The sequence below is a fragment of the Camellia sinensis genome, chromosome 2, assembly GCF_055761805.1.
Source record: "Camellia sinensis isolate YWXY chromosome 2, ASM5576180v1, whole genome shotgun sequence".
NCBI classification, from domain to species: Eukaryota; Viridiplantae; Streptophyta; class Magnoliopsida; order Ericales; family Theaceae; genus Camellia; species Camellia sinensis.
Window position 1 is genome coordinate 31,020,186 of NC_138962.1, and position 22,731 is coordinate 31,042,916.

General features: G+C 40.2%; 1 protein-coding gene and 1 pseudogene across 6 annotated transcripts in view; both read right to left on the minus strand.

Moving 5' to 3' along the window:
* The window catches only part of NQR (ARP protein (REF)), a 48,910-nt gene that overhangs the window by 18,033 nt on the left and 8,146 nt on the right, over window positions 1-22,731 (minus strand). For all 6 annotated transcript variants that reach the window (XR_014360756.1, XR_014360754.1, XR_014360755.1 and 3 more), the window contains exons 7-13: window positions 22,154-22,343; window positions 20,725-20,851; window positions 19,819-19,899; window positions 5,359-5,460; window positions 5,129-5,224; window positions 4,849-4,923; window positions 854-973 (exon numbers count right to left, since the gene is read on the minus strand). Coding sequence is in view for 3 of the 6 variants with exons in the window: in XM_028232305.2 (XP_028088106.2) it covers window positions 854-973; window positions 4,849-4,923; window positions 5,129-5,224; window positions 5,359-5,460; window positions 19,819-19,899; window positions 20,725-20,851; window positions 22,154-22,343 (791 nt within the window). In the remaining 3 variants the exon portion in view is untranslated. The remainder of the gene's footprint in view (window positions 1-853; window positions 974-4,848; window positions 4,924-5,128; window positions 5,225-5,358; window positions 5,461-19,818; window positions 19,900-20,724; window positions 20,852-22,153; window positions 22,344-22,731) is intronic.
* Window positions 17,124-17,810, minus strand: LOC145819951 (alcohol dehydrogenase class-3 pseudogene; annotated as a pseudogene).

Here is a 22,731-nt window from a genome sequence, read left to right on the forward strand (position 1 = left end):
TCAAGAAGGAAATCTAAGTCATGTCAAGTCTTCTGCTAAGGATTTCAAGCTCAGATGACCAGCAAACTAGGTCCACATTCAAATGACTACCTCTATCTTTACGGAAACATGTAGATATAAGCACACAGACAAAACATTGGTTAAATTCCAAGTAACTCATTCTTAGTCCTAAAATTCAACTCATTCTTGATTTGCATTCCTCAGTCATTTGATGGGTGGATTCCCGACATCATCACCATCAACCTTTTCTACCTTCTTTTATTTTTTATTTTTGGTTGGGGGAAATGTTTCCACATCCGAGCATAATTTTGGTTAAGGATATGCAATATGGATATTCAAATATCCCTCTCTTAAAGGCAATCACCTGCAATGCATGTTTGTCATGTGAAAACAAAACCATCATAAGAAAATGCATTTGTAGGAATCTCAAATAGTGACCAAGGAAAGGAGCTGATCCATCCCCGTATGTGTGTGTGTGCACGCGCATGTGCAAACACTATCATTTAGTCAGCAATTTCAGTTTAGCCAGGAGAAGGGGGCAGAATCAAGGATGATAGGAAATTGTTATATGGCAACAAATTGAAGTAACAATTGGACAAGTATATCCCAACAACTTCTGCCTGAGCTTAAACAGAATATAATGTAGTTTGCAGGTTATGTTAACCAGATAGAACAATTAATAGTCAACGCTTTAATTGCCTTGTTTTATTGATGGCCAAAATTACAAGCCAAAAATTGAAATGAGAGAGACTTGAAAGGCTGTAAGCATCGTAAAATAAATAATAACCAAAAAAAAAAAAAAGAAGAGTAGAAAACCCTAAAAAAACTAGAGTTAATGAATTAGAAGACATACAGTCTTGATATCTTCTGCTCTATAGTCAATGACACGATCAACTCCCAAATCTTTCAAAAGCATAGCCTTTTCTTTACCTCCGCAAGTTGCAACCACTTTATTTCCAGCCAATTTTGCAAGCTGCATTAACCGTGGCTCAAAATTAGTAAACTCGTTATCATAATAAGATTATAAAGTTTTAATAAAAATAACATATCACTTCATTTAATCAATTTATTCAAATGCACCAAAAATTTAGATCTAGAACATGCAAAAGCCCAGTGCATGAAGGATTAAAAAGGAAAACAATTACAGACTAATTGTTTCTGCATATAAGAAATAAGTAAAAATAAAATAAATTCCCTCTCCTCATGAAAGTGTTAGCTGTCTTTCTTGTAAAGTCACCACAAAGTCATGTTGCGGATCTGAACAAGGATTCTGCCTGGAAGGATGTGGGGCATCATCGCTGGTGTTGTCATAAACTGCATGGGCTGACCAGTAGAACGGGTGAACCAGTAATAAACTGTTAAAATCCACCTACTCTCCACCTACTTCACCCACTTAAACCTACTCCACTAAACCTAACCCACTACACCACTACCACCTCACCTACTCCACTAAACCTAACCCACTACACCACTACCACCTCCACTTCACCTACTCCTTACCTACTACACACTCACCCTCTTCTATATATAGGAATCATGAATCATTGTAATTGAAATTAATATAAACATCAATCAATAATACATTAATTTTTACATGGTATCAGAGCAAGGTTAAGAAGCTAGTAATTCTACTTCACCGGCGGGCGGCAGCCTCGCCTTGGCCGCCCGCCGGACCTCCACACATTCCTTCACTCCGCTGCCACAAATTCCACATCTCTCTCTCAATTTCTTTTACACTCTCCTGGCATCAAACCAAGGAGACCCACGGCTCTCTCTCCCTCTCTCTAGATTTAGTATATACAGAGAGCTATGGAGTCTAAGCCAAGCTTACTGAGGAACATTCTGGTTCGACTCTTTGTCTTCGGTGTTCTCATCATCGCCGTCCAATTCGCCTACGTCGTCACCATCAGAGGCGAATCCTGCGATCTCGGAAGCTTCTGCTTCTTTTCCTCGCCAGAAAATCTCAACCTCGTGATCGGCGTCCAAAATCGCAGGTCATCGGCGATCATTTCAAACGACGCCGCCCTGATTGCATCGTCAGCGACATGTTCCATCCCTGGACTGCCGACCTTGGTGCTCGCCTCGGCATTCCCAGGTTCTTGTTCTATGTTACAGAGACATTTGCTTTGCCGGGTCTCCCCGATGATAACATCATATTTACCAAGAGAAAAATCCCATACTGGTTTAAGGAGAAAGGAACTAGTTATGGACAAATAATTGACGAGGTCATGTTACTTTCCAACCCATGTGCACTTTTGTTTTTATTCTACTTTTTGACATACCAACTCATGTGCACCTTTTTTTTTTTTCTCTTTTATTCTACTTTTTGACCCATCATTCCACCACCTTCCTCTTTTTTTCTAAATCATATTTTTATCACCGCCCACTCCATGATACCTATTTATTATTATTATTATTATTCTTATTAAAACAAAAAAAAAAAAAAAAAAAATACCAAACACCATTGCAAACCATTTACAAATTTGCACAACCAATCATATTTTATTTATCTCAGGGAACAACCCCGATCACACTTTTACACAAAAAAAAAAAAAAAAAACAAAACAAAAAAACAAAAAAAAACAACCAAACAAAAACAAAACTACCACACCCACAGTGGGATTTTTCTTCTCTACTCAGCCGCCGGTCTTTTCTTCTTGCCTCCGTCCTGGGTGGCCCTTGCCGGTGTTGCCTCCGTGCTTCCTAGTCCACCGAGCACGTTCACTCCCCCATACTCCTCCACTACAGCATATGGCGGACCTCCAAAACGGAACATCACGGTGGCCTTCCGCTTCAGCTCCTTATTTTCCGCCTTTAGCACACTTATCTCTGCTCGCGCATCCTTATACATGCGTTGGAGCAGAGCCAGCTGGGAGTTTAACTGCTGCACCTCATTTGCCCTACTCTGCAGCCGGTTCGACAAGTTTGTAACCGCAGTCATGGTTTCCACACATGACTTCAATGTATACTGATTGGCTTCCACATCCGACTGCACTGCCATTCTTTGCTCCACAGACCGCATCGGAAAGTTTAATGGAGCAAACTCCGGGGCGCTTAGTTGAGGTTCCAGTGCCACCGCACCAGTGATCTCTCTTGTTGACTCGTTGAGGTCGGGAAAAAGAGTGAGCAGACCACGGGACGAAGAGGCCATATTCTGGGTAGCTGAACGGGAAGACGAGGCCATGTTATGGGTTGCTGAGTGTTTCAGAGAAAGGTTGGTTACAGAATGGCAACAGAGTGTTCCAGAATCTCTTTCTCAGAAACGGAAGAGTTTTTTCAAAGGATTTTCGGCGGTTTCAGACTGGTTTGCACAGCCTCCGCCTCAACCTTGGTTAAATAGCCGAGGCCGACACGCCACTCTGTCGCTCACGTGCCTCGCCGCGTCTCCGGCTCACCTTTTGATGGCTCGACGCTTTCTGTCGGGCACGACTTTTGATGAAGTGGGCGCGCCTTTTGAGGGCGCAACTTTTGATGGCACGCCTTTTTATGGATTGGGCACGCATTTTGATGGCACGTTTTTTTATGGATTGGGCACGCCTTTTGATGGCACGCCTTTTGATAGATTGGGCACACCTTTTGAGGATGCGACTTTTTAAGGGTCCGACAAGACTCTGTAAACTGTCCCGACACTGATTCCGGTTAGCTCCTTCAGGGGTCCGACAAGACTCTGTAAACTGTCCCGACATTGATTCCGGTTAGTTTCTACAAGGGTCCGACAAGACTCTGTAAACTGTCCCGACATTGATTCCGGTTAGTTTCTACACGGGTCCGACAAGACTCTGTAAACTATCCCGACATTGATTCCGGTTAGCTCCTTCATGGGTCCGACAAGACTCTGTAAACTGTCCCGACATTGATTCCGGTTAGTTTCTACAAGGGTCCAGCAAGACTCCGTAAACTGTCACCACAACTGTCACAACATTGTCTGCTACAACGGTCCGACATGACCCCATAAACTGTCTTCTACACCGTTATGACACCACCATACAGTGTCCTCTACATGGTTATGACACCCCCATACAGTGTCCTCTACAACGTTATGACACCACCATCCAGTGTCTTCACCAATGGTCTGACACGACCATACAGTGTCTCTTATCCTCTTTTATTTTTATGTATTTTCTTGTTTTGTTACTCTCTCCAAACTCAAGTTGGTTAGTTCCTATCCCCTTTGAGTTTGCGGGGGGCTGTTAAAATCCACCTACTCTCCACCTACTTCACCCACTTAAACCTACTCCACTAAACCTAACCCACTACACCACTACCACCTCACCTACTCCACTAAACCTAACCCACTACACCACTACCACCTCCACTTCACCTACTCCTTACCTACTACACACTCACCCTCTTCTATATATAGGAATCATGAATCATTGTAATTGAAATTAATATAAACATCAATCAATAATACATTAATTTTTACATAAACCCTCACCCATGCTGCTTGACATCATAAGACCAGAATATCATAGCTTCTACTAAAAGTAGACCTAACTACCTGGCAAGGAGAAATTCATACCGCAATGACTTCTGTGCCACTTTCATGCTTAATCCAACAAGCCAAGTCCAACTTTTTCTTATATGCTTGAAACAATCAGTTTTTATTTTTTAACAGAAACAGAGTGCATTCACCAAGTCAACCTACATTGGCCGCTAGACACAAATGCTAGAGCCCTATCTAGCAGTCTCTACTCACAATGGCTGGTCACATTTTTTTAACCTAGTAATAATAGCACCAATTAAGTCGATGTCCTTCAACTCAAAAGCAACAGGCTAACACATCTTTGAATAAATTTATATGGAGACCAATTAGAAGCAACCATAATCCTATATTCGTAAGTAAACCTGGACTGCAAACTGTCCAGTCCCTCCTGCCGCAGCTGTTACAAGGACTACTTTTCCAGAATCCATTTGTGCTGCCTACAAGATTCATAATAGAAGAACAAGTTAGTCTTGTGTGATGCTTGATTAAGTGGAACATATGAAGAATAGAACATTCCAATCTAGAGCAATAGTTACAATGACTGAAAACCTAAACTTTTGTTTGCTAATGACAGTTGTTTCCATCTCACAAATAATGTGGTGGACAAAATCTTGAACAAAATAATTTTTTGAAGGAGCAAACCTTTTCTAGAGCTATTGATGCTGTAAGTCCAGATGTAAGCATGGCAACAACTTCTGCATCAGGTCTTGGCACAGGAAGGATGTGCTTTGAGGGAACCTGTTAAACAAAACAAAAGGTTACCTTTAAGATAGTGTATCATTGTGTATCATTGTAAAAATTTAGAAATGATATTTTTCAAGATAGTGTACCATTGTGAAAATTTAAAAATTATATTTTTCAAGATAGTGTACCATTGTAAATTCGGCGTAACTTCCAAAAATCATGAGCGCAGCAGGTTTGCCAACTTTTAAGTTCTTAACAGAATCGCCCACTGCAGCAATTATTCCGACAGCCTGAAATGTAAGGAGATAAAATTCATAGTCAAAAGGAGTTAACAGTGAGGAACATCAACGAAGTAATACCATTCACCAAAAACTGGCAAGAAAATGAACTAAACAGAAATTCTCTCTCTCATCTAGCTCTGATAGAATATGTATCAGCTTTCTATAACAAATTGCTGGAGTACAGTGAGTTGTGAGCATATGATGAGCTACCACAGGGCAGTGCACGTGCACGTGTACACACATGCAGGTTTTATTTCTGGCATACTACCATAACCAATTAAACAGTGAAATAGAATCTTCTACAGCTGGAAAGAAACCTTCTTAGCTCTCTTTCTTTCTCTATCTCTTGTTGAATATTATGGATTGCTAAGAATCCTAGCTAAGGCTAGGGGTGAAACCACACCATGTTTATAGTATTTGCTTCTTTGATTCTCCTATGTTTTAATGTAAGATTTATATTTTTAGATTGATATGATTTAATGATGTTTGTGTTCTGTAAAATCTTTGGTTTTATCCTGACTTTGGATACGTACGATTTAGTGAGATTTACTGTCATTTGGGTTATGATAAACTCTTGTAATTCCCTAATGATCAATTATATAAATCAATCCTTCAATATTATCTTTATGAAATCACCGCTTCATCTTCCAACTCGAACCGCTTCTCAGTTGATTTTCAGTTGAGCTAAAATCATAGACTTCTTGTGTGTGTATCCTTGATGCCTTCGTTTTTATCCAAATGTTTTTCAAAATTATTTTCAGAATTGAAATACGACAAAATCCAATTTCTTTATAATCAATTTATTTCATTTTATTCTATCACTTAGTCTGTGCTCTAAATCTCCCTTTCCCTGTGATTTGGCCTTTTGCCTCTCCAAGAAATACTACTTCGTGACAATCTGCACTTAGTAGCACTATCAAAGTCTTACTGGTTATTATTTACCTTATGATTTGAAAGTAGCATCACCAATTCCATGCTCAAAAGATGGAGGTGACATCCATTAAGTTGGCAATCAATCCGAAATTGTTACTCATTATGAAAAGTGAAAAGTTCATTCATATATATTTTTGTATTGTCAGCAACGAAAGAGCTAGGACTGCCACTCTTTTAGATGGATTGAAGCATAGCAACAAGAATCTAACGCTTAATCACCCATCCCCTCTTTTAGATGACAAAGAATGAGAAGTTAGCTTGAAGATGTTTCACATCACCTTAAAAGTCCCCACAATTTGAGGTATTTGGGCATGCATTTGTTTATCCAATATATATACACACGCATTCCAGGATTCTAAATTTGAAGATGGAATATGTGCCAAGCTTCTCTCAGTAAAGAGAGAACCTTTTTCTTTTGTCGTCAAAGTAACATAAGCATGCATGTATCTCAACATAACCTAGATACTGCCAGGAAAAGAAAACACGTAATGACTTCATAACGGATTCGAATATGAACTCAAAACAAATAATAATAACAATAACAACAACAGCAGCAGCAGCAGCAGCAGCAGCAGAACAATCACGAGTAATTGTTGGTTCACAAAAACAAAAACAAAGAGTAGGAAATTTATGGAGAGAGAGACAGAGAGACAGAGAGACAGAGAAGAAAATTCTCCAACATTACACATAAACTACAAGCACAGAAGACAATATTTTATTTGAAATTAGAGCAAACATCATCATTAGGTATTAACTATTGCTTGTCAGAGCAAATCCAGGTCAAATCAAGCCTTACGTCCCAAACAATTGGGGTCAGCCACAAATCATTTTATGTCATTCCGCTCTATCAAAGTCTATATGTTTAATTCATATTATTTTTTACTACAACAACCCATGTCAGTTTAGGACTTTGACTTCCCCCAGGCCACCACATTCCATTTACAGTGACCATATCATTCTTCATTGCTGTTGCATCTGCTGATCTTTGTTATACATGACCAAACCCTCTTTGTCTGTACTTTCTCAACTTATCCTCAATTGGTGCTTGCTCCTACCATTTCACAAATGTTTTCATTTCTAATCATATATTTATTGGCTTTACCACACATCTATCTTAGCATCCTTATCTCAAATACACTTATTTTATCAACTTCTTGTTTCTTAGCTGCCCAAAATATCAATTTGCAATTGTTCAAAAACTTAGAAAATATGAGAAAGAAGAACTCCGAAAATATGAGGAAGAAGGAATATATTTCTGTTATATTCAAAACTTCTTATTTTACAAGACCAAATGACACTCCTTATATAGGAGATATTACAAACATCATTATAACCCATTATATGCCACTTACATATTATATATTACCACTATCTACCACTATCATATTATATACATGCCACTATCTACCACCAACACCACTATCATATTCTATACATGCCACTATCTACCACCAACACCACTATCATATTCTATACATGCCACTATCTACCACCAACACCACTATCATATTATATACATGCCACTATCTTATTATATGCATTAACACAAATTTCCAGCACTCCCCCTCAAGCTGGTTTGAAGATATCTTCCATAGCCAGCTTGCTAGTCAGCTTATCAAATTGCTTCTTGTGTAGTCCCTTCGTTAGCACATCAGCTAATTGTTCACCTGTTGGAAGGTAGGTCATACAGATTATGCCAGCATTGATTTTCTCCTTGATGAAATGTTTATCCACTTCTATATGTTTTGTGCGATCATGTAGAACTGGATTATGAGCTATAGATATAGCTGCTTTGTTATCACAATAGACCTTCATAGGTGTCGGGTGAGAAAGCTTTAATTCTTCAAGAATTCTTTTAATCCACATTACTTCACAGATTCCATGGGCAACAGCTCTGAACTCTGCTTCTGCACTACTTCTAGCTACCACATTCTGTTTTTTACTCCGCTATGTAACTAGGTTCCCACCTACAAAGGAGCAGTATCCGGATGTTGATCTCCTGTCTGTAACACTTCCTGCCCAGTCTGCATCTGTGTATACTTCAACTTGAAGATGGCCATGTTTCTTGAACAGTAAGCCTCTCTCTGGAGTTCCTTTCAAATATCTTAAGATCTTATAAACGGCCTCAAAGTGCTCTGCCCCTGGTGAGTGCATGAACTGACTTACCATGCTGACTGCAAAGGCAATATCAGGCCGTGTATGAGACAAGTAAATCAATTTCCCGACAAGTCGCTGATATTGTTCCCTCTCTTTGTGTAAAAATAACTGATGTATTATTATTGATTGATGCTTTGATGTATTACAAGATTAATTAATTACAATTCCTATACAATCTATATATAGAAGAAAATGTGGTAGTAGGTGTAGTGGAGGTGATAGTGGGTTAGGTGAAGTGGAGTGTGTGGTGAAGTGGAGGTAGGTGAAGTGGAGTGTGTAGTGGAGTAGGTGAAGCTAAAGATGGGAAATTCTAACAGCCCCCCGCAAACTCAAGGAGGAGAGAAACTAACCAACTTGAGTTTGGAGAGAGTAACAAAACAAGAAAATACATAAAAATAAAAAAGGATAGGAGACACTGTATGGTCGTGTCAGACCATTGGTGAAGACACTGTATGGTGGTGTCATAACGTTGTAGAGGACACTGTATGAGGGTGTCATAACGTTGTAGAGGACACTGTATGGTGGTGTCATAACGGTGTAGAAGACAGTTTATGGGGTCATGTCGGACCGTTGTAGAAGACAGTTTATGGGGTCATGTCGGACCGTTGTAGCAGACAATGTTGTGACAGTTGTTGTGACAGTTTACGGAGTCTTGCTGGACCCTTGTAACAACTAACCAGAATCAATGTCGGGACAGTGTACAGAGTCTTGTCGGACCCTTGTAGAAACTAACCGGAATCTATGTCGGGACAGTTTACAGAGTCTTGTCGGACCCATAAAAAATCGCATCCTCAAAAGGTGCGCTCAATTTTTCAAAAGGCGTGCCCAATCCATAAAAAGGCGTGCCATCAAAAGGCGTGCCCAATTCATCAAAAGGTGTGCCGGACATGATGGCGAGGCACGTGGGCGCCTTGGCTTGCGTGCCCGTTTGTCGGCTGGTGGCAAGAGGCGCGCGATGCGCGTGGCTGCCTTGGCTATTTAACCAAGGTTGATGCTGAGGCTGAGGCAGAGAAAAGCTGCGAAAAACCTCTGAAAAAAAAACTCTTCTTCATTTTGCTGAGAGAGATAGTCTGTAACACTCTGTTGTCTGAGAGAGATTTCTGAGAGAGATATTCTGTAATACTCTGTAACACTCTGTTGCCCAGAAAAATGGCTTCGTCTTCCCGCGGGCTGCTCACCCTCTTTCCCGACCTCAACGAGTCAACGAGAGAGAGAACTGGTGCGGTGGCACTGGAAACTCAACCAAGCGCCCCGGAGTTTGCTCCGTTGAACTTTCCGATGCGGTCGGTGGAGCAAAGAATGGCAGTGCAGTCAGATGTGGAGGCCAATCAATACACCTTGAAGTCATGTGTGGAAACCATGACGGCGGTCACAAATTTGTCGAACCGGCTGCAGAGTAGGACAAATGAGGTTCAGCATTTAAATGCCCAGCTGGCTCTGCTCCAACGCATGTATAAGGATGCGCGAGCAGAGATAAGCGTGCTAAGGGCAGAAAACAAGGAGCTGAAGCGGAAGGCCACCGTGATGTTCCGATTTGGAGGGCCTCCATATGCGCCAGTGGAGGAGTATGGGGGAGGGAACGGGCTCGGCGGCGTGGAAAACACGGAGGCAGCACCGTCAAGGGCGGCTCAGGACGGAGGCAAGAAGAAGAGACCTGCAGTAGAGTAGAGAAGAAAAATCCCACTGTGGGTGTGTTGTTTTGTTTGTGTTGGTGTTTTTTTTTTTTTTTTTTTTATTTTTATTTTTTTTTTTGATGTAAAATGGTGAACGGGGTGAGCCCCGACATGAATAAAAGGAGTTTGGTGTACAGGTCATCTTCGTCTGTTTGTTTTTTTTTTTTTTTTTTTTTTTGTTTGGAACGCAGAACCATGTGCGCCGGATGGGTGATAGGAAAAACATTTTGAGAGGTGGAATATAAAACAAATAAAAAAATAAAAAGAAGAGAAAGGGAAAGAAAATGATGCTCACGAATAATGGTAGATATAGAGATTATTCTTTCTTTTTTGTTTTTTTTTTTTGTTTTTTTTTTTTTTTGGTTTAAAAAAATATATAGATATTAAAATAAAAGTAAAGTGTAACGTGGGTGTGAGTGTAAAGTGAGAGAGAGAGAGAGGAGAGACAAGTGCAAATCAATGGTGTTTCGGTTGCATGTCAAAAAGAGGAAGTAAAATAATAAAAAAAAAGAAAAAGAAAGTTAAGTGGGTTTTCAAAAGATAGAGTAAAATAATAAAACAAAAAGAAAAAGAAAGTTAAGTGGGCTCTCTCTCTAAACAGTGTGTGTGTGAATGGTGTGTTGGGAAATTGTTCACCACATGAGGTGTATGGAAATTGTTCAGCAACCGAGAGGGAACTTAATTTTCTCTAGAAAGCCTGGAATGCATACGAAAGTTGGTGGTGGAGGTTTAGTTGCGGATGTGGATCTGTAGATGGCTGAGAGACTGATGAGAGTTGAAATTGTACAGAAAAGGCTTAGATCCAGAGTAGTCTACGTCGTAGCAAGGTAGACCTTCCACCAATGAAGGAGGTTGTTGATGACCTGCACCAGAACAACTCCATCGGCGGGAGAGATGTATTGCTGCTCCTGATGATGCTGAAACAAGTATTTGTCCAACCCATCAGAATTCAATCACTTGTACAGCATGGTCCAAGCAGAGATTGAAGCAAAGACAGCAAAAGCTTCATCTAGCTGCACCAATGGTCTTCTTTGGTTAACAAGGGCCATGGACTTTCTTGTGGAATTGTTCCGCAACTTACTGGAGCATCAGGACTGGACTATGTCACAAGCTTGCAGTGATTCTTATGGAAAGACACTGACGAAATGGCATGGCTGGCTAGCCAGCTCAAGTTTTACGGTTGCCATGAAACTCGCTCCTGGTAGGAAGAAATTCTTGGATGTCATAGGGGCACTGATGAGAGCCGAGAGGTAAGAGAGAGGTAAGAGAGAGGAAGATGAAGTTATAGTCTGGTATGTGTAGAGGTCCGGCAGACGGCCAAGGCGAGGCTGCCGCCCGCCGGTGAAGCTGAATGAATAGGTTCTTAACCTTGCTCTGATACCATGTAAAAATAACTGATGTATTATTATTGATTGATGCTTTGATGTATTACAAGATTAATTAATTACAATTCCTATACAATCTATATATAGAAGAAAATGTGGTAGTAGGTGTAGTGGAGGTGATAGTGGGTTAGGTGAAGTGGAGTGTGTGGTGAAGTGGAGGTAGGTGAAGTGGAGTGTGTAGTGGAGTAGGTGAAGGTAAAGATGGGAAATTCTAACACTTTGACTTCTTCAGCCTTAGCAGCTTGTAACTTCAAGTTAGGCTCGATCGGAGTCTCCACCATCTTACAACCAAGCATACATGTTTCTCCAAGGAGATCAAGAACATATTTTCTCTGATTAACGAATATACCTTCCTTGGATCTTGCAAATTCCATTCCGAGGAAATACTTGAGGGCTCCCAGATCCTTAATGTGAAATTCTTTTGCGAGTTTCTCTTTGAGGGCTGCTAACTCTGCTTTATCATTACCAGTTAAAATGATGTCATCAACATAAACAATCAAAATTGCAATTTTACTGTTTTTTGAATGTTTATAAAATATTGTGTGATCTGCTTGACTCTGCGAGAAGCCACAACTGATAATTGCCTTCCCAAAGCGTTCAAACCACGCTTTTGGTGATTGTTTGAGTCCGTATAATGACTTGTTCAATCTGCATACTCCGTCGCTTCCAAGTCTCTGCTCAAATCCCGACGGTAGGCTCATGAACACCTCCTCTTCAAGATCACCATTGAGAAATGCATTTTTAATGTCAAGTTGATGTAGAGGCCAATCTGAATTTACTGCAAGAGATAACAGTACTCTGATGGAATTTATTTTAGCAACAGGAGCAAACGTCTCCTGATAGTCGATCCCATAAGTTTGAGTGAAGCCTTTAGCCACCAGTCTCGCTTTGTATCTCTCAACGCTTCCATCTGCGTTACATTTTATCGTAAACACCCATTTACACCCAACTGTTTTCTTGTCTTTGGGTAGATCAACTATCTCCCAAGTACCACTTCTCCTTAAAGCATTCATCTCCTCCATGACTGCTAATTTCCAATTCGGATCATCCAATGCTTCCTGTATATTCCTTGGAACAAACAAGTGTGAAATCCTAGATGTGAAAGCTCTATGATTTTTAGACAGTCTTTGATAGGAGAGGTAATTTGCAATAGGATGTTTAATGCAATTTCGGACACCTTTCCTAATTGCTATAGGAACATCAAGGTCGGAAATAGAAGGAATAGGATTACCTAAAATTTCGATGCCAGAACTCGGGTGGACATTCGGGTCATTAGGATGGACATTCGGGTCATTAGTCCTCAGATGAAATCGCTTCCTAGTATAAACCTGAAGCTCAGGATTTAGATCATTTTGTAGTACTTCTCCCCCTAAACAAGAATCTTCTTGACTAGGCACCATAGAACTTGGTTCTCCTAAGTGATCATTATCAGACAGATGTGGTTTTTGTGTAGGATAAATGACATTGGGGAGCGGGATAGAAATATCCCAAAAACGGTCTTCTACTCCACTTGTCTCCCCCTGAAGAGAAGTGTTGGGGAAATAGGATTTTGTTTCCACAAATGACACATCCATACTCACATGAAATTTCTTGGTTTGAGGATCGAAACACTTATACCCCTTTTTGTTTGAGGAATAACCCAAAAAAACACATTTTATAGCACGGGGGTCAAGTTTTGAACGAAATTGACTAGGAACATGAACATAGGCAGTACATCCAAAAACTTTGGCGGGTAAATCAGAAAACAACCTCGTGTCAGGAAAAAAAGTTTTGAGACAATCGAAAGGTGTTTTGTATGTTAACACCTTTGTAGGCATCCTATTTATCAAATAAGAGGCTGTTAAAATTGCTTCACCCCATAAATATTTAGGAACATGCATGTAAAACATTATAGCACGTGCTACTTCAAGTAGATGCTTATTTTTTCGTTCTGCAATGCCATTTTGTTGAGGGGTATCCCGACATGTAGATTGATGAAAAATCCCCTTTTTTTCCAAAAACTCACCCAACTGCTCATTGAAATGTTCTGTTCCATTATCAGAATGTAAAATACCAATTTTGGTTTGAAATTGGTTTTCAATCATATTGTAAAAATTTGTGAATAAATTTTTCACGTCAAATTTTTTATTCATCAAATAAATCCAACATAAGCGGGTATGGTCATCAATAAATGTAACAAACCATCTTTTACCAGAAAGAGTAGTGATTTTAGAAGGGCCCCAAACATCACTATGAATCAAATAAAAAGGTTTGGAAGCCTGGTAAGGTTTTGGCAAATAAGTAGAGCGATGAAATTTTGCAAAAATGCAACTTTCACAATGAAAAGAAGAACAATCAATCCCTTTAAATAATTCTGGAAATAAATGTTTCAGATAAAGAAAACTAGGATGTCCTAGCCTATAGTGCCATAGCATTATTTTTTCTCGAACAGAGATTGAACTAGTACTATTAAAGCTCTGAGCTTTTTTATTACTAACAGGTACTTCATCAAAGTAGTAAAGACCTTCAAGCATCCTAGCACACCCAATCATCATCCCCGAGTTCTGGTCCTGAAATTCACAATGGGATTCAAAAAATGTAACACGACAATTAGAATCCTTAGATAGTTTACTGACAGACAAAAGGTTACAGGCTAAGTTGGGGACGTGAAGAACAGCATTGAGATTAATTTTCTCAGTTAGTTTAATAAATCCTTTTTCCTGCAATAGGTGAAAAACTACCATCGGCTATTCTGATTTTGTCATGACCAGAACAAGGGAAATAGGTACTAAATAAATGGGAAAAACTAGTCATGTGATCGGAGGCACCGGAATCTATGATCCACGGAGAGAAGTTTAGGCAAGAGAAGGCTTTAGGATTTCTACCTGTTTGTGCCAACAAAAGACTAGGAGTACCGGATGAGGAGTTGGATTTTATCAGCTTTAAGAGTTGATCAATCTGCTCTTTGTTGAAGGGACCTGTAGAAATTTAATGTATAAAGAGAAATGATTGCATTATTAATTGTTATATATTTTGATGTATTGTATGTACATTATATAGGAGATGGAGATGTGAAGTGGAGGTGGAGTGTGTAGTGGAGTAGGTGAAGTGGAGTGTGTAGTGGAGTAGGTGAAGTGGAGGTGGAGTGGTGTAGTAGGTGAAGTGGAGTGTGTAGTGGAGTAGGTGAAGTGGAGGTGGAGTGGTGTAGTGGGTTAGGTTTAGTGGAGTAGGTTTAGGTGTACATTAACAGCCCCCCTCAAACTCAAGAAGGATAGGAACTAACCAACTTGAGTTTGAAGAGAGTAACAAAACAGGAAAGTAAACTGATAAATAAAATAAAACAGGATAGGAGACACGGTATGGTCGTGTCAGACCGATGTAGCAGACAGTTTATGGGGTCATGTCGGACCGTTGTAGCAGACAGTTTACAGGGTCATGTCGGACCGTTGTAGCAGACACTGTGTGGTCGTGTCAGACCGATGTAGAAGACAATTTATGGGGTCATGTCGGACCGATGTAGAAGACAGTTTACGGGGTCATGTCGGACCGTTGTAACAGACACTGTTGTGACAGTTGTTGTGACAGTTTACGGAGTCTTGCTGGACCCTTGTAGAAACTAACCGGAATTAATGTCGGGACAGTTTACAGAGTCTTGTCGGACCCTTTGAAGGAGAGAACCGGAATCAATGTCGGGACAGTTTACTGAGTCTTGTCGGACCCTTGAAGGAGCTAACCGGAATCAATGTCGGGACAGTTTACAGAGTCTTGTCGGACCCCTGAAGGAGCTAACCGGAATCAATGTCGGGACAGTTTACAGAGTCTTGTCGGACCCCTAAAAAGTCGCACCCTCAAAAGATGTGCCCAATATTTCAAAAGGCGTGCCATCAAAAGGCGTGCCCAATCCATAAAAAGGCGTGCCATCAAAAGGCGAGCCCAAGTCATAAAAAGATGTGCCGGACATGATGGCGAGGCGCGTCACCACATTGGCTTGCGCGCTCGTTTTGTCGTCTGGCGTCAAGTGGCGCGCGATGCGCGTGTCTGCATTTAACTAAGACGGATGCTGAGGCTGAGGCAGAGGCTAAGACAAAAAACTGGCTAAAAACCTCTGAGAAACTCTTCGTTGTCTTGAGAGAGAGACTCTGTAATACTCTGTAACACTCTGTAACCAATCCTTCTCTGAAAGTACCAGTCGGAAATCGCTGTTTCGCTGAAACACTCAGCAACCCAAAAACATGGCCTCTTCTTCCCGTCCAGCTACCCAGAACATGGCCTCCTCTTCCCGTGGTCTGCTCACGCTCTTTCCAGACCTGAATGAGTCCACAAGAGAAATAACTGGTGCGGTGGCCAGTGAACCTCAACCAAACACCTCTGGTTTTGCTCCGTTGAACTTTCCAATGCGGTCTGTGGAGCAAAAAATGGCGGTGCAAACTGATATTGCGGCCAATCAGTATACTTTGAAGTCATGTGTGGAGACCATGACGGCGGTCACAAACTTGTCGCACCGGCTGCAGAGTAGGACAAATGAGGTGCAGCAGTTAAACGCCCAACTGGCTCTGCTCCAACGCATGTATAAGGATGCGCGAGCAGAGATAAGTGTGCTAAAGGCGGAAAATAAGGAGCTGAAGCGGAAGGCCACCGTTATGTTCCGATTTGGAGGTCCGCCATATGCGGCAGTGGAGGAGCAGGGAGTAGTGATCGTGCCCAGTGGAGGGGGAAACACGGAGGCAACACCGGCAAGGGCCGCGCAGGACAGAGGCAAGAAGAAGAGACCGGCGGAATAGGCGAAGAAGTGAGGTCGATGGGTGGCCGTCTGCAGCAAAGAAAACAAATCTTTTGGTGTTGTGTTTTGGTTTGTTTGTTTTTTTTTTCCTTTGTGTGTGGAGAATGGTGAGTGGGGTAAATCCCTGATATGAATAAAGCAAGTGTGTTGTGCAAACTCGAAAGGTAGGTGTGGTAATGCAGAAAAATCAACTAGAATGAATGTAGTTTTTTTTTTTTTTTTTTTTTTTCAAATTACTTTTAATCTTTTTTAAATACCCACTTTTATTATATAATCAACATATCCATCATTCTTTTCCCCACTCAAATATCTTATACTAGCCTTCATTGATTCCACTGGATTCCAACACTTCATTTTAATCTTATTCTTATTATTATTTTCAACTCAACTCACATTTTTGTGGTTTTTAAAACTGTGTTTGAACTTGGCTTTTGCTATATCTAATATGAGCTAGTGTTTGCATGTTATCTTTTCTAAAAAAAAAATAAATAAATAAATAAAAATAATTGATTTGGAAATCAAAGTGGAGGAGAGAGAGGAACAAACCCATGTGATAAAGTGAAGAGAGAGAGAAGGTGAGAATGGAGAGCATAATAATGAGTCTAGGGTCTGTCGGGTCCATGAGAGGTGGTGTATTATTTTATGAGAGAGTGAGAGGAAGTGATAAGAAAAACAATGTGTTTATCTGTGTATGATAGGAGAGGGAGAGTGGGTATTCAATTCTGGCAAAAGGAAGAGAGAGAGAGATTGGGTGTCTTGATTGCCTCAGATCAGGTCATTGATTAAAATGAGGTCCCAGTTGTGGTGGACCAGTGTGTTTGCACCAAATGCTGTTCCTTTCCAAACACGGCCAGTCACCAACTGGAAAGGCCGAGTGGATATCTCTTGACCGGAAGCAGCAACACCCACAATAACAGAGGTACCCCATCCCTTGTGACAGCACTTCCAAAGCAGCTCTCATTACAGAGACATTCCCAATGCACTCAAAACTATAGTCAACACCACCATCTGTAAGATCAACAATAACCTGTTGTATTGGTTTGTCATGGTCCTTTGGATTTACGAATTCAGTGACCCCGAAATTCTTTGCTATATCAAACTTGTTGCTGTCAATATCGACACCAATAATTCGCGAAGCACCAGCTAATTTCGCGCCCTCTGCCACTGCAAGGCCAACAGTCCCAAGGCCAAAAACAGCAACATTGGAACCTGGTTCTACTTTTGCTGTGTTCCAAACTGCTCCAAGACCAGTGGGAACACCACAACCAAGAAGGCACACTTTCTCCAAGGGGGCATTTAGATCAATCTTTGCAACACTAACATCATGGACAACAGTGTACTGACTAAATGTCGAAGTTCCCATAAAATGATAAATGGGAGTTCCATTGACGGAGAAACGACTCTTACGGTCAGTCATCATGACTCCAACTCCAGAGCTTTGCAGGTGATGACCTGACCTTGAGTAGCCATGGATATGAGATGAGGCCCAAATCGGATAGCAGAGATAGAGAGAGAGTGAGAGAGAGAAAGTGAGGTGCCGAGAGGGAGAGGGAGGTTTGAATTGGTTGAGCTCCGGCGGGCGGTCAAGGCAAGGTTGCCGCCCGCCGGAAGGCGAAGAACACCAAGATCTTTTAAACTTGCTCTGGTACCATGTAAAAATTTAATGTATAAAGAGAAATGATTGTATTATTAATTGTTATATATTTTGATGTATTGTATGTACATTATATAGGAGATGGAGATGTGAAGTGGAGGTGGAGTGTGTAGTAGAGTAGGTGAAGTGGAGTGTGTAGTGGAGTAGGTGAAGTGGAGGTGGAGTGGTGTAGTAGGTGAAGTGGAGTGTGTAGTGGAGTAGGTGAAGTGGAGGTGGAGTGGTGTAGTGGGTTAGGTTTAGTGGAGTAGGTTTAGGTGTACATTAACAGGACCTGAATCGGCTTCATTAGCGGTAGGAAAGCCACGATTCTTCTCTCCTTGTTTGCTGCTTTTCCAGTTGACAGGTTTGCCATGGATCTTCCAACACGTTTCGCGTGTATGGCAAGGCTTGTTGCAAAAATCACACCAGACCCGTGGCTTATCATCAAACTTGCGCTGGTAATTTGCAGCCTTGTTGGCCGCAGCATCGCTAATTAAAGCAGAAATTTCAATTGATTCACCAGTACCTTTTTTCTTAAGCATGACGCTCCTTCGGCTCTCTTCCCTTCTGACTTCGGCAAATACTTCGCCAATGGATGGGAGAGGAGGTCTGCCAATAATTCTTCCTCGCACTTCATCGAACTCAATGTTGAGACCGGCAAGAAACTTGTAAATACGGCTGTCTTCCACAGTTTTCTTGTGGTGGTTGCAGTCGTCAACCGATTTCCATTCGTATGTGTTGAAGATGTCAAGATCCTGCCACAACCTTTTCAACGAATTGAAATATTTGGTGACGGAATCATCTCCTTGATGAATCTCTCCCAACTTTAAAGTTAATTCGAAAACTTGAGATTGATTTCCTAGGTCAGAATACATCTGACTAACATTATCCCACAATTCTTGTGCAGTAGGATAGCACATGTAATTAGAGCTTATATCCTCCTCCATGGAATTGACCAACCATGTCATAACCATGGAGTTTTCAGTGTCCCAACTGTCGAACAGCGGATCATTAACAGCAAGAGGCTTCTTGTCACCAGTGATGTAACCGATCTTTCCTTGCCCACGGATATACATCCGGACAGATTGTGACCAGCGGAGAAAATTATCACCATTTAGGCGGATGGTGGTGATTTGGACAGAGTGAGAGTTGGACGTTTTCACTGGAATGGCAGCGGCAGGGGTTGAAGTGGTTTCGGACGTAACTTCCGACATGGCTATGACGGTTTTAGGGCTGCTGTGTTTTTTGTTGCTCTGATACCAACTTAGAAAATATGAGGAAGAAGAACTCCGAAAATATGAGGAAGAAGAACTCCGAAAATATGAGGAAGAAAGAATATATTTCTGTTATATTCAAAACTTCTTATTTTACAAGACCAAATGACACTCCTTATATAGGAGATATTACAAACATCATTATAACCCATTATATGCCACTTACATATTATATATTACCACTATCTACCACTATCATATTATATACATGCCACTATCTACCACCAACACCACTATCATATTCTATACATGCCACTATCTACCACCAACACCACTATCATATTCTATACATGCCACTATCTACCACCAACACCACTATCATATTATATACATGCCACTATCTTATTATATGCATTAACACAAATTTCCAGCACAAAATACTAGCTCGAAGCATTATGGAAATTAAGTAGTCATCATAAACAGCAATAAGTTCACAAACCAGTCCTATCAAAAGTTGAAAAATACACTGATTACTTAATTCATTATTAACCAAGAATTCTCAATACTCCTAGAGAAGCAACATCAGACCAAAGCATTCTACTTGGTATTTTACCTCAAAGCCTGCATCAAATGGAAGAAGAGAGCCAAGGTCTTTCTTGTTGCCACTAAAATAACTTCCTGAGCTAAAATTAACCTGTCCACAGAATAATTATGTTAGCAAACATTTCAAACTGAGGACAAGTGCAAACATCCTTGACAAGTTCCTCAATCCAATCCAGCTTGACCCAAAAACATCAATCCAATGTGTTAAAAACCAGACAGGGTAAGAAAGATCAGCCAGAAAAAATGGTAACCAGTCTAGCAAACAGTCTGGATGACCCCCTTAAGCCGTTCCCAAGCAAAAAGCACTCTCTTTTTGCAAAATTGCTTAAACCCATGGTTGAACCAGTACCCCACAAGAGGGACCCATGAAACAGGCTGCTCTGAGTCCTTAAATAGTTTATATATTGTAGGAAATGGACCATTTTCCATGTGACGAGGGAATTAATCAATCACTTGTTGCTGTGGCATTAATTACACTATATTATCCAAAATACCACGAGTAGCTTAAATCTGAATTTTGACTCATTCATAACCAAAAGTATCAGGGAAAACTTGAAACTGAACTAAAATTTTACCCAAAGAATAAAAAATACAAACTAGTAACTACCACATACTAAGATATGATGGACAACAAAAACTACCACACAACTACCATTGCTTGATAGGCACGTGAATGATCAGTATGATTGAGTCAAATCATGCCACATTGTGAGCACTAAGACATCTATTGTGCAACCACAACGGATAGCCAGTCATGCAGTTGAACAATCAAAGTCAATTTGATTTTAAGAGGCTGATTGAATCATCAATTTTCAAGATATCCAAACTATGAGTGAATGAGACTTGAGCAAGTTCCCACCAATCATCAATCCAACAAAACAAATTAAAATCAAGCTCAGTAGAGCCACAAACTTACATCACTAGCATTGACGCCAGCATAAATGATTTTCACCAGGACATGATCTGGTTTGATTGGTAACCTCAATGGCGTACGCACTACGCTGGTAGCACTACGAAAATTGTGGCTGAGGGTGTGGACAACTCTGGAGAACAAAAAATTAAAGAAGTCAATGTCAAAACAAAAACAAAAAAGAAACATCTGTTGGCTATTCAATAAAACTGAACACATGACAAGTAATCCACTAGATTGGAAGATTCTGCCATAATGAAAATGAAACAAATATGAACTAAGTAACGAGAAGAAAAAAGGAGGCATATTCTGAAGCTATATATGTAGAAGAATTATCAACTGCATGACAAAACCATAGCCTAAAATGCTGATAAAAAAGAAACCATAGCCTAAAATGAGTATCTAAAAGCTTGTCACTAGCATAAAGAACTATAAAAAAGCAGGGGGAGATTGATTGTTCTTCAACCAGGGCTGCCAAATCACATCCATAACAACTTCATCATGAAACTTTATTTCAATTTATAAGAACCTCCCTCTTGAACCAGTGCAGAAGAATCAATATTGTAATTACTGAAACTGAAAAGCCAAAAGTCATATCATCAATTAGTTCTCTGGCAATACCTAACTCAACTTGATGTGTTTCAATTGATTATAAGACATTATAATAGACAAGTATGATACTTCAATTTTTACTTTTTCATCATTACTTCAAAGATTTAATAATTAAAAAATAATAATCCAAGGCAGGGGGCTCCTTGCCCACAAAACCAAATGTGAGGGTTACAAAGAGCTTAATTTTTTAATTCAAACATTAAGGACAGATATTGATTTGCATTGCCCAATAAAAATTAAAGGAAGAAAAACAATCAAGGACGACAGATAATACTCCCCCAATTCTTATCCAGCCTAGTCCTTTGCACATTAAAAACTATAGCAGGATGCTAGGAGCATTGGATAGATGACAATTCTAACAGTAGCATTACTCATGGCTTCTCTCAAACTCTATTTTTTTTTTTTTCCAGTGGTAAAAGAAACAACATGCTGCAACAAAATCTATGCCAACTAAGTTGGTCCAAGAATATCTCACCACAGTTCAACTAGTGTTACATTATCCGACTAATTAAAACAGCAACAAGAATTTTTCAGGCCGATATAAGTAAATCAAGGTATTCAATGCGTCTCAGTGAGCCAAAGATGTACAAATTCAATTTTTACCACTAAAAGTGAACACCGTTATATCACAGCCCCATCAACTCTAATAGGTAGAGGAAATTTTGTTGCATAGTAATTCAAACATTTAGCTTCTTGCACCCATAGAGCTGTAATGTATTTTACTTCCAAAATGTCCAAACAAAGCACAAGCAAAAAAGATGATATTAAATTCTACCTCTGCTCATTTTCTTAACACCAAAATTAGAAAGATGTATTTACTTACATTTTCTCAAAGCTCTGAGGTATTTGGATATTCAATGGGGCCACGAATGAAGACCTACTCCTCAATTTTGAAGAAGGTAACAAGTATTTTGCTTCTTCCATTGGTGTAGGCCAATACTCCATGCCCCTTCGTTTAGTAATCCACAAACAAGACCCAGCTTTATTCTCATCCCTGATAAGCTCAAAAGCACCTGAAATACTAATGTAACATCAAATGAAGAAAAAACAACAGACCAAGATTGACTGACCACAGGATATCTTGTAGATGTTTTAGTATTTTGAAGCTATGTTACCTAGAACGTGGATCGTTCCGGTACGTGGAACGGGAACGGGAACGGGAACGGGAACATGGCACGCTACACGCTGTAAAATGTGGTACAATAGGGGTAGACTTGTATATATTACACTTAAGAATTTAAGGTATTTCTAAAGTAATTTTCTTTTAACTATTAGGCATCCAATAATATATATACTTTTTGATATTTTTATCTTGTCAAAACTTAAGTCACCTTAGATTTTAGTTCATTATATTTGATTTTTTCCCCTCCTGATGTAACATGCAAGGAAATATATTGGAAA